The sequence below is a fragment of the Hippocampus guttulatus genome, chromosome 8, assembly GCF_054856545.1.
Source record: "Hippocampus guttulatus isolate MCC_2025c chromosome 8, RoL_Hgut_1.0, whole genome shotgun sequence".
Lineage (NCBI taxonomy): Eukaryota > Metazoa > Chordata > Actinopteri > Syngnathiformes > Syngnathidae > Hippocampus > Hippocampus guttulatus.
The window spans coordinates 18505999-18518554 of NC_141268.1; the positions used below are offsets into that span (position 1 = coordinate 18505999).

At 42.8% G+C, this 12556-nt stretch overlaps 1 protein-coding gene across 1 annotated transcript; it reads left to right on the plus strand.

The window, feature by feature from the left end:
- The first annotated feature begins 18 nt into the window (after nucleotides 1-18).
- Nucleotides 19-7872, plus strand: LOC147201601 (dynein axonemal intermediate chain 1-like). The gene is made up of 21 exons (XM_086118236.1): nucleotides 19-279; nucleotides 743-827; nucleotides 2278-2316; nucleotides 2416-2475; nucleotides 2581-2661; nucleotides 2779-2908; nucleotides 3065-3096; nucleotides 3238-3366; nucleotides 3656-3715; nucleotides 3842-3958; nucleotides 4065-4149; nucleotides 4235-4352; nucleotides 4431-4474; nucleotides 4573-4820; nucleotides 4922-5002; nucleotides 5168-5255; nucleotides 5409-5488; nucleotides 5860-6008; nucleotides 6095-6194; nucleotides 6439-6624; nucleotides 6738-7872. The coding sequence occupies exons 5-21, from the start codon at nucleotides 2596-2598 to the stop codon at nucleotides 6843-6845; spliced, it is 1821 nt and encodes a 606-aa protein (XP_085974362.1). The 5' UTR covers nucleotides 19-279; nucleotides 743-827; nucleotides 2278-2316; nucleotides 2416-2475; nucleotides 2581-2595; the 3' UTR covers nucleotides 6846-7872.
- The last annotated feature ends 4684 nt before the right edge of the window (nucleotides 7873-12556 follow it).

Here is a 12556-nt window from a genome sequence, read left to right on the forward strand (position 1 = left end):
GCGCTCTGTGTGGGGTGCAGTAAGTGGCGTTTTAGAATTTGGTAATTGAAAATGTCCTCTTTCGTTTGAGGTTTATCCTCCTGTGACCTTTTCTTTGGTGTCTGGTAAAAATGGCTCCGGGAGTACTCAACCAGCCCACTGGATGGGAGTAACGTTTGTGATTAATTCAGTAGAGGGGAAGGAACGTCCACTTCGAAGTTAGCTTCTTTGAACCACTCTTTTAACCTGTTTTATCCTGCGTATCCCGTCAACCTTCTCGAGCTGGTCTACTCAATCATGGTGCGTATGTGTTAAAAGTATTTCATTGTTTCACGACACATGCCTGTTCTGCTTTTAGGTAGATTAGCATATTCGCACAAAGATGTAGAGCACACGATGTCACTTTCAGACTATTAAGAAGAGAATTGAGAATACTTGACTTGATAATGTACAATATTGACAATGTGTCTGTGGATTTAAAAAAAGAGAGCACTTTATATTTTATGTTTTTAAAGAGTATGTACGATAAACTAGATTATGTTTGTGGGGTTTTTTGTTGTTGTCCTGCTGTCAATCAAGAAAATCAAGACTCGTCGTGAAAGAAAATTGATCCCAGGCTTGCTTATTGAATGAGTGACACACATTCGGCCAGACAAAAATGCCTCCCAAGGCCAAACTTAGCTGAGATATGTTCCAGTAGCCTGATACGTCAAAGTATATCCTCAACTAAATACAACATATTTCCCGTGTGCTTTGCTCTTAGCCTGGACTGTCACTGATTTGATTCTGAACAAGACCAAAAAGTGGTGTTTGGTGTGACTCCTGCTGAGGGAAGGGAGAAATACCCGGTAAGTCCTTCTTGGATGCATCCAGATCTAGAGGGAAATGGGTGATAAATGTCAATCCGTTAATTTTTTTTTTTTAAGTGTCTTGTCCTTATCCTGCATTTTCCATCTCAGTTGTGTGAACAATTTTTTTGCATGCACGCGCATACACACACACACACGCACACACACACACAAATATTCAGCATGTTTACCTGAGTAGTAGTACCAAAGTGTGGGAGTAATTCAAGTGGTGCCTCTGGTTTTAAAAAAGCTACGTTCAAATGTTCAAACGCAGTAGCGCAAATAAACGTGAGCAGTCGTTTTGTTGTATTCGAGACCATGAGTAGCATTACATGAAGGTGAAAGACGTGTTTGGAGTGCCATCGCTTTGAAGTCACACAAGAGGCAAAACCTAGGAGAACAAGATGAGGAATGAAATGAGGGCAAGGGTTAGGTGACGAGAAAGCATTCCTGAAATCAAGGGATGACGGTGGGATTGCTGACACCAGTCTTATTTCAGTTTGATAATATGAAACTTGATTGTTATGAATTGCTCGCATGCAACGAGACAAAAGAATTGTAGTTAGTCTTTAGTTATCACCTCCAGAAGTCTCCACTTTCAGGAAACGCGGTGGGACTGTCTTGCTCTGAACCAGTACAGTGAATAGGAAAGATTTCTTTTTGTCATGTAAAAAAAAGTGACTTGTGTGCATGCCTCAAGTCACCTGGAGCACTGCTGTTGCACAATAGCCTGTGTGCTGAAAGAGTGCTCTGTGATTCACCGAAATAGGTCAGTCTAGGCAGCTGCTTCCATTAGCACAAGATAGAGCCTCCTTGCAAACATATCCCATCACACATTCCGGCCAGGAAGCAGCGGTTTGATCCGACTGAGGACCATTGTTTCCAATTTGGAGGTGCTGATTTTCATCCCAACACTCGGCTGCAAACTGCTCCAGTGAGATCTGGAGATACCGGCTTGAAGAAGCCGACGGCACCACATCATCTGCAAAAAGCAGAGATGCAATACAGAGGCCGCCAAACCGGACCCCATCAGCGCCTAAAAATTCTGTCCTTAAAGATTATGAACAGAATCGGTGACAAAGAGCAGCTTTTTTTTTTTTTAATCTAAAAAATGTTCTGTGTCAAAAATGCGCTACCTTTGCATTGACACAATGTCATCTTTGCATGAACACTGATGTCATCAAAACCTTTATGATGTCATCGCAAAGAGAATTCACGCAAGAAGTGCAGACAAACATGCAGTTGGGTTTACATGCACAAGTAACTGTACATTTGTGGACAAATACAACTCACAAGAGATGAGTAAAGATCAAGTAAGTGCCGAGTAGATACAATAGGTCTACTTCCGATTTTTTTTTTTCCAGTGACCTCCCAACACTTGCACAAATATTAACTCTAACCGTCTTTTTTCGGTGATGTGTTTTTCACAACGGGCTCTCATGATCAAAAGGCCCCTGCCAAGTCATACAAAACTACAAACAAGAAAAAGGCAAGTTATGTTTCTCATTCTTGTTGTCATATTTCGAGCCATTAACAATGTAGGAAAATGGATACCATGACAATTTGGATCACATGAAACGCATTTCAGGAGGATGACGATCCCGGGAAACTCATCAAGCCTGCCGATCAACTGGAACTCACCGAGGCTGTAAGACTTGACGCAAAGTGTCGTTTTATGAAGTATACAAATCGGATTTTGTCTCGTCAAGTTGAACAGCGACTGTATATTCTTGGATTGTTTCGCTACTAATAGGAGCTGAAAGAGGAAATGACACGGACTCTGACAGCCAAAAATCCACATGCCCCCCACAATATTGCCAACTACAAATTTCACGTAAGACAATCACATCTGTTCTAAAATGAAGGTTTCATTGTCAGCATCATCACTGCTGCTTTTTTTGTTTTTGTCTCTGTGTGTAACAGTGTCATTGCTGCTTTATTGTTTTTCCAGGAGGGTGCTTACATTCTGACCACGGTTGTGAATCACATGGCAGTTCATTTGGTCTTGGAGGGATGCCTCGAATATCAAGATTTTGATGACAGCCAAAGTGTGACACCCACCGAGGAGCTCACTGAAGATGGTTACTGAAGCTCTGAACCTTTTCTGTTGACAGGAATTTGTCAATCCCAATATTTGTGTGTTATGAGGACTGCGGGCAGTGTTCTTGGCTCGAGTCATGAAATTCCGAAAGAGATAACGCGTGTTATGATGTATTTATTCTATGATGTTTTTGCAGCAACGAGAGAAGAGGGAGAAGAATCTGAAGAGGTGAGGCGCGTTGTGATTTGGTTGACGCTCGCGAGCATTTGCTCTTGTTGGGTTGCAGCAGTTAAGTTGAAAGAATCTCAAATTCACATATCATCCCACAACAACTTCCTCTTTTGTTCCTTTGGTGATTTTCCCACACAGGAGTTATCTATTGATGGGGGTGAGGAAGAGGAGCCCGCAGAAGACGACATACCAATCCCAGAGCCAAAATGTACAAATCAGTTCAACTTCATCGAGAGAGCCTCTCAAACCATCAATAATCCACTGCAGGTAGGAAGGAGAACTCATTTTGTTGACACTTTCTTAGAAAATCGCTTTCTGACTTTCGGGTTGAGTGAACGCTGGCGCGTTTTGGCTGCCGCTGCTCAACCCGTATTGTTTTTTATTATTATTAAAGTGTCCTTGGGTGTCTTGAAAGGCGCTTATAAATAAAATCTACTACTACTACTACTACCCTAATTTTGTCCATGTTATGATAAATGTGCGAGTTGAATAGCCATGTTGGAGATAAAAGTATCCGTTGCACAATTACACATGCGGGTTATTATTTTTCCTGCAGGGTAGAAGTTGCCAGACTGTTCCTCCTCCACGCTGCAACTACTACGCAACTGCTTGTCAGGTCGAGAATTCTGTGACCTTTTTAATTAAAAAATAAATATTTTTTTGAAATCCATACAGTTGAATAGTTTAGAAACATTCGCTTGTCATGTCAAATGCTGCCATGACTCCTGTTTCGCCTTTGCAGTGGAACATATATGATGTGTACATGGCGGAGCTCGAGAAACAAGAGATGGAGAAACAGAAACAGAAAGAGAAGGAGAGTGACAAAAACAAAAAGAAGATGATGCTCATTGAGACTCCGGCGAGTCACACCGTTGCATTGCACCCAGTCGCAAATCTGTCAAGCGTTTGTAGCCAGCTGTATTGATACATTTTTTTCCCCCCACCAACTTCTTTTATCTCTACAGAGCGATGACATCACCCAAGTATCCAAATCAGCCAAGCTGTTGGAGCGGATGGTCAATCAGAATTCGTATAGTGAAGTAGCACAAGGTGTTCAACCTTTGGTCTTTGTCGGTGGAGTCATCTGTAATATGTCACGCATGTTCTCTTTGCTCGCCTTGGATTTCCTTTCAAGATTTCAAATACTTTGAGGATGCGGCTGATGAATTTCGCGAGCAGGAGGGTACTGTTCTCCCCTTGTGGAAGTTCCAGTATGACAAAGCCAAAATGATGTGCGTCACTGCCCTCTGCTGGTAGGCATGCTCACCAACATATCGAGCACTCACTCGCCGTAATGCGAGGCGACTTCATAAATGCACCTCATTCCCTAGGAATTTCATGTATCCAGATTTTTTCGGTGTGGGATTGGGATCATGTGAGTCTAAAGAGAAATATTTCAAACAATAAATGACATTGTGTAACACCAAAAGTATTTGTGACGTTGAATGTCTTTCACATGCTACCCAATGGCAGATGACTTCAGCAAACAGGGCCGCGGGATGCTCCTCTTCTACACCTTGAAGAACTCCACCTATCCCGAGTACATCTTCCCGACAGGTTGCGGAGTCATGAGCCTCGACATCCATAAGCGACATTCGTACCTGGTGGCTGTCGGTTTCTATGATGGATGCGTGTGCGTGTACAATTTGAAAAACAAGGCACAGGACCCTGACTACAAGAGCACCGTTAACAATGGCAAGCACATCGACCCTGTCTGGCAGGTGAGTGGGACGAATTTGATCCATTCGCAGCCGTTTCAAAACGTTGAGAAACACTACACGGGATATTGCTTTCATCGCTATTTCGACTGTTTTCCATTCAGGTGCACTGGCAGAATGACAACAGCCTCAATTTTTATTCAGTGTCTTCCGATGGCCGAGTGGTGTCGTGGACGCTCACTAAGGTTCGCTAAGAGAAATGGAGACATCCTGTATTGGAATGGATGTGTCTCGTTTGATATATGCGCTTATATATTCTCTTTTATACAACACTGGATTCAGACATTTACGAATCAGATGTGTTGTTTCTGCTCTCTGGACGTACTTTTACATTTTCATGTTATCTGCAGAATGAGCTCGTCTTCTCAGATGCTATCAGACTTGCACTGGATTATACGGTGTCTGAAGGGCCAGAGGGGATTCAGGATCTCACCAATGGTGAGTTTTCACTCCATTTATGGGACATCCTTGCCATCTAGATATTGCAAATCCAACGGAATTTCCTCACCGAATGCTTTTACGTTTGTCAGCCAGGCGAGTTTCTGTCAATGTGCGCCGCTCATTTCAGCCTCGTATCCTTCTTGTCTGCAGCTAGTGGCACATCCTTTGACTTTCACCCACAGATTGACGATCTCTTCATAGTTGGCACGGAGGAAGGGAAAATACACAAGGTACGCTGGAAGAATTCATTCCGCCAGCCAAGATTTGGCTGTCGGTGAGCTGTCAGATGCTTGAAAGATAGCAGCTGTGCCCACAAGCCATAAAGCTGATTTAGACGAGAGGGTGTGCACTTTAATTGTCACCGCAATCGGAGCTGCAATCCTACAAAGAAAAAAAAATGCTCAACCCTAAATTCGTCGCTAAAACTAAAATTTTCCACCACGCATTTTGAGACGAAAAATAACATTTGGGCCCGGATTTTTCTCATTTATTTCTAGTCCAATTTTTACTCCTGCTTTCTTTAGCTTCTCTTTCTCTGAGGGATATCAGTGGATTAGTCCAGTCCAAAATTGAGCAGTATCCAACTTTTCTCATTCTCCAGTGCTCCAAGAATTACTCAAGCCAGTACCTAAACACATATGATGCCCACAACATGGCAGTGGATACGGTGAAGTGGAATCCTTACCACTCAAAAGTCTTCATCTCTTGCAGCTCGGATTGGACCGTCAAGATCTGGGACCAGGATTACAGGTAAAATGAATTTATGAATGATCTTAAAAAAAATGAGCAGGCGATGCAACATTCTTTTTTCTGACCATTATATGAACGGTTTTAAGCGCTCCCATGTTCACGTTTGAGCTCAACGCATCAGTTGGCGATGTGGCCTGGGGCCCGTACTCCTCTACCGTCTTTGCTGCTGTCACCACAGAAGGTTTGGTAAGAGTCATTTTAAACACATTCTCTGAAAAGTACGGTACATGCAACCGGGCCATCACAGATCGCGGAAACACTATTTACGGTCATCTCTCGGGTAGATGTCGTGGGTTGAATTTATTGCACGTGGGCATCTGACACACCCACACGTACGGCACATTAACGCAAGGTTAACCTCGTCCCATTGAAATACACACTATGCACGGTGTTTGTTCAGCACACAAAGTGCTGTGATTTGGTTTTTCAGGTTCATGTTTTTGACCTCGCCATCAACAAGTATCAAGCTATTTGCCAGCAGCCAGTGGTGAATAAAAAGAAGACGAGGCTGACTCACATTGAGTTCAACCCTGCCAATCCCGTCGTCATAGTGGGTGATGACAGAGGCTCCGTTATCAGCCTCAAACTGTCCCCGAACCTCCGCAAGAAACCAAAGGTAAAGTTTCAAGAACATTATCGCATTCTCATTAAAAACAAACAAACAAACAAAAATTTTGTGTCACGGTTATGTTACAGTGATACTGTGCATGTCTCTTTGTGCACGTGTAGGGCAAGAAGGGTCGGGATTTGGTTGAAGGTCCTGAGGCAGAAGTAGCCAAGATGGAGAAGCTACTCAGTCTGCTGAGACAACCTGAGCAAAGTATTGTTTTCAAGTAGCCCACGCTTTCTTCTCATAAGCACTGAAAAGTACAATGGAGGATTTTACAGGAAAACAATTTGCACATTCTTATTATGCACTCCTCTGAGCCTTCTGTAGAACTTTGTGTGTACAGTAGTTGAACAAATACATGATCAGGAATTGAAGTGACTTTTCAAAATTCACTCCATGGAATGATTATGAGATTATTATAAACTTTCCATTGTCATATTGTGTCAAAAAAAAATTGTGTACGGTATGCTCATTGATACTCCCCGTATTGCAAGCTTGCCGTGGCAGAGAGCCTTCGTGCGGTTGTTGAATGGCAACAGAGAAGAAGAAAGGCAGAAGAAGCCCACAAAAATAATGGGCCGCCAATTGTCTTGATCTTCATTCCCCTGGACTCTGGCCTTCTCTGTCTCAACTCAAGGACAATGTGAGAGCCGAGTAGCAATCTCCCAACTTAAAAAACAAAATAAAATAGCCCCGCAGGACTCCGCCGTCGATGTGAACTAGCAAATGTGAATGTTTCCGCCAACCATCGCAGTTGCTCCAGGCAGAAATTACCATTTTATGGTGTGTGCAACGTTAATCCACTTGATTTGCATGCCAATAACAGCCTTACAAAAAAAATATTGCACGGCCATTTGAAGGACGGTCAGCACACCCAAGAAGCAGCAGAAGGCAGGAACCACTCAAACCGGCTACTATTTATCCTGCTCATCTAAAGAAAGTAAATATTTTTATGATATTTCATCTTCATGAGTTCGTTGATCTAGCACCCTCTACTGTTGACTCACCGCTGTTGCAGTCCTATTTTTTAATATTGGTTGTCTGTGTGCAACCAAAACGAAATTAATACAAAAATATTAATTTAAATAAATATTTAGTCATTTTTATTTAACATATTTATATATTTATGTCTAATGGAATTTTAACAGTGTGTTCAATGCACTACATGTTTGCACTGTGGTTGAGAGAGGAAATTAATCTATGCTGTATGTTACACATAGAGCATATTTGACAATAAAAGCTGACTTGACTTGACTTAATTGTAGTCCCTACTCAATTATAATGTTTTAGAAAATTTGGGTTGATGTAAATGATTTAGGGAGAAGATGCAATGCAATGGCGCTCATGCCAATGGCAGTAATACAACCTACCAGTAGAGGGCAGTGGCTCACAACATCGAAGTGTAGGCCCCAGAGCCTGTTCAAACGGAGCTCTAAAATACAGGAGAAGCCTTATTTATTGTACTGCTGCCACACCGTGCTGTGTCATCATGTTCATTTTACCGTGACCATTCTTATTTACGACTGCAAAATATGAATATTGGATCCATAGTTGACCTCACTGCCTGTAAATGCCGGCATTTTTAAAATTTGCCTTTCTTCCGTGTCAGTTTATGCGAAACAACATAATTTCACACAGCACCATTAAACAGTGTTGCTCCATTCTTCGCGTCAGTGTATTAATTTATTCATATTTATTTGTTCATCTGTTTGGCAGGTGCTAAATTGTGATTTTAGTAAGGGAAATAATCCATACCTATCTGGGCCTAGGTGAAAAAGTAAATCAGGAAGGGGCCAATTATTTTTTTTATGCCATGGTTGTTCATATTAGACGCTGGGACTGCAATCATCACGGATGTGTCTGATCATGTGATGCCATGTTGCTGTATGAAAGTTAGAAATTTGGGATCTGCCGCTGCTGTGATGTACCACAATCTATGACCGTGCCCTTGAAACAAATCAGCATCGATGACAAAAGGCAGGAAAATGCAAATTTTTAGAAGCAGGGTAAAAGCTTCTTTGGGGAGCAGTTACTGTACCGTTGTCGTCTTGTTGAAAGTCACTTCCAATCCAGAGAATAACGAATTGTAATTATGATTGGATAAAGCACATCTTTTTCTATACCATCGGCGTTTTTAGAAGCCATCCATCTGATGTGTCAGGTTAAGGGGGATTAGTGATTAGGAATGCATGACTCAGGGGCCACTCATAGTGTAGGACTTGTTTGACAGCGTGGGTTCCGCTTCTATTCAGTGGCAGAATGAGTGAGTGTGAATGGTTGTCTGTCTCTGCATGTGCCCACTGATTGACTGATGATCAGCCCAGGGTGTAGGCTGGCTGCTTTTCCTTCCTACAAATCACTCGGGATTGGTTCCAGCCTCTCGAAGAGGATTAACGGTTGTAGAAAATGGATAGATGGTGACTCGGGTGGCCGGTTTGCAATTAAACGGGTGTCTTTGGTTTGTAACACGGATTTGTAACGTGGATTCTTGTCTTCTTTGTGCTTGTGTGTCTAAAATATATGTTGCAGCTCCGAAGCAAACAAAGCTGCCGTGTTGGTGTTTAAAATAGGCACTTTATTAATTCGTGAAACACTCAAGAAAATACAGACTCGTCTCTGTCGGACGACGTGCCTTTTTCAGCTGCCGTCCAACTCGAGAGACGTTTAGGGGCCGCCTCTGAAAACCCGTAAATAAATTATTACTTCACTGACACTCAGAAAAGCGAAAATAATGAAACAAAACAGAAAATCAAGTGAATAACATAAACCGTCTCCTACATATAGAACCAAATCATCCCGAAATTGAAGTTTTACCCGAAGACACGCACCGCTGTGCGGAAAGTTGTTTTGTCAGCCCTCAGCTCTGCAATGTGCTTGTTCGCCATAACCCCCCCCCCCCCCCCCCCCCCCCCCCGTGCTGCAGCAGCAGCAGCAGCAGCAGCAGCAGCAGCAGGATCCTGATGTAATTGCCTCGGAACGGTTCCTCTCTCTTTTTTGCGCTTGATATCACTGCTGACACCCACTAACTCCAACTCGGCCCCGCCTCCAACCAACCGACCCCCATTCTCGCGCTCTCTCCGACTCTCTCTCCCGTGCTCTCAATCTCTTGCTATCACACAAGTCCTGAAGCGATGCTGCCTCGTCTTTGATTGTGTTTGATGAACAGATGGAGATGGGGGGGCAGCAGCACACAAAAGTAGAAAGAGCCTGAAAGGCTGGTGAAGAGCACTTCGATTCATGTGACTGTGGACTGTGAAACATTAGGGAAGCTACATGTTCATTCAATAAGAGCCTGCTGGGTAAGTAAGCAACTATTTTAATATTAGTATGAGTCTGTGCAGTTAAGTTTTACTGTTCACGGAGAAAAAGATGCATGATCTGTGGGAAATAAAAATAACGCGCTTTTAATGGCCCGGAGGCGAGGTGTCTTTCTAATGTTAAATGCTTTTCGTGTAAATAGAACGAACGCACTGCTTACAGAGCGTATCTTGTAAATTGAGAGCGAACTTTATCACTGTCGTATTTGTTACCTCGTTTGCGTAATTGCCGTTAGCATGCCTAGCCGCGGTCAAACAAGAATCAATTATCCCATCCACTTAACCACGCTTGCCCATGTTGTGTTTAATTGAACTTTAACGACCATTTAAAACAAATCGCTCTGCTGAGATTCCGTTTAAAAATCATGTCACTAGATTCGGAATAAAATTTTCAATCAAATCTATAATTTTTCACTTTCATTCACTTTTGAATTTTGCTTAGCTTTCTCATTGTTGTCAGTGTATTCATTGTTGTTCAATAACAAGTGGGCATCGGCAGTTTTCTACGAAGGTGTGAAATTTGGTGCAGTTGGCGTCAGTTAAAACTGAACTCCCATCCAATCAAGGACAGCCCCAATTTAAGGTCTGCTAACGGAAGAGATAAGCTTGCTACAAAACACGACAATAATAAACCCAGACTTGACTCGAAGTGACGTGGTTGGCACCCAGGGATATTTGCTCAGATGATGAGGTTGCTATAATTAGCAATAAAATGTGACTTTGTTCTGCTTGCGTCTGGATATTACTCCTGCCGAGATAGTGATGTGGATGATTTGATGTTCAGTCAGCCTGGAAAAAATAAAAATCTCTTTCAATGAACTTTAAAAAAAAAACATGGAAAGAATTTCCACAATGAAGTGGTCGTCTTTTATGATGAACAATTGTAGTGGTCTCGATCGATGCACTTGAGTTAGGTCAGTGTAACTTATCATGGTTGATTTAACAAAATTATTCCGATTTTGTTTAACTTAATGGACTTAGGTTTGATGAACTTAAAGGGACACTTGAGGAGACTGATCATTGGCACTAATATAATAGGTCTGTACGTAAAAAATGATGCCAGCACCGACCCTGAACACTGTAAGCAAAGTTCGGTTCATTCATTTTCAACAATATAACAACAGAATACAAAAGGTGCTTTGCCATTTTGTTTCCAGTGCATGATGCCATCATTTAGCATGAAGCAAAGGGCAGACATTTGTGTCAGTGGTAACTTTCCATGTCATTTCCAGCAGCTTTAAAAGGCAAGAAAATGCAAATCGAGGCTATCTGGTGATGACGCTTGCGCCGTCTTCATGGCTTCTCATTTTCTGCTCAATTTGCCGTCTCTCTGCAGTTATATTTATTTCCATTTGATCTTTAAATAGAATTACAGGTAGGCCTACGTTTCTCTATATAAGCCTAATTTTGACTGTACAATTCCGCCCCCCCCCCCACCCCCATCTCTTTCAGATATTGGCCGTCATCCACTACAGTGTTTTGACTGCGCCTACGTGGAGTCGGTCATACAAGCAAATATATTAAGTCTCATCGGAAGAGATGCATAGTTGAGAATTGATGTGACACCCGAACGACAAAAGTCATCGTTGCCACTGTTATTTCATCTAGATAATTAACTGTAAGTAAAATGTGCTGAATGGAACAACAATTACTTCATGCTCATTTTGTATACCAGCTTATCAAATGTGGACATGGGACCTTGCAGATAAGAAACATTCACACTCAACTGCTTTATGAAGACTCTAGGATGGATCCCGCCTAACGTTTAAGCGAACTCAGGACACTGAAGCCCCACTATGGAAACTGAAGAGAGCCTGCCGGCACTGTCCACAGCAGCATTGGTGGCCATTGTGTGTAACGCATTTGCCGCTATCTTCCTCCTCCTCCTGTGTCTCGTCCTTTATCGAGCTTGCAGGGTCCCTTCCAGCCCAGACAGACTGATGGTGCTGTCTCCCAGTGAGGGAGAAGGCCGGCCTCTAAATGAGAAGTACCTCCTGACTTCCTGACTGCAGTGGGAGGAGTCATATGTAGCAATGAAGGGGGGAAAAAGTGCGAAGAAACAGCGGGTCTGGTGAAAAGCAATATTTCGGCATGTGTTCTGGAAATTCAAAACTACCAGGGGCTTTGTATGAAAATAGCTGTGATGTCTAGACCCGGAAGTTTAATGCACACAAACTGAGGAAAATGATTGCTGGAGGTGGTTTCTAAATATATCCTGTCATTTCATCCCAGCATATTGTTGACAACAGGGACTGAGCCGGTGCGTGTGTGTCATTGTCACTCATAAATCCCAGCGATCGGTGTGCCAGCACTCCTGATGGGGCCTGTTGCGTAATGGTCGAAGTATGTATGTATAGTGTTCTCTTCAGTGTGCAGCGCTCAACATAAATGACTGTGCCCACTTTTAAAACAATTTTATGAACTTTTCAGTGAAACATAATTTAATTTGGGCGGCCCGGTGTTCCAGTGGTTAGCGTGTCGGCCCCACAGTGCAGAGGTCCTGGGTTCGATCCCGGCCTTCCTGTGTGGAGTTTGCATATTCTCCCCGGGCCTGCGTGGGTTTTCTCCGGGTACTCCGGTTTCCTCCCACATTCCAAAAACCTGCATGGCAGGCTGATTGA

Bases quoted from the DNA above. Each gene is read 5' to 3' on its own strand.
- LOC147201601 (XM_086118236.1), top strand. From the start codon at position 2,596: ATGACACGGACTCTGACAGCCAAAAATCCACATGCCCCCCACAATATT. The intron at 2,662-2,778 runs GTAAGACAATCA...TTGTTTTTCCAG, and splicing joins TTGCCAACTACAAATTTCAC to GAGGGTGCTTACATTCTGAC. The intron at 4,475-4,572 runs GTGAGTCTAAAG...ACCCAATGGCAG, and splicing joins CGGTGTGGGATTGGGATCAT to ATGACTTCAGCAAACAGGGC.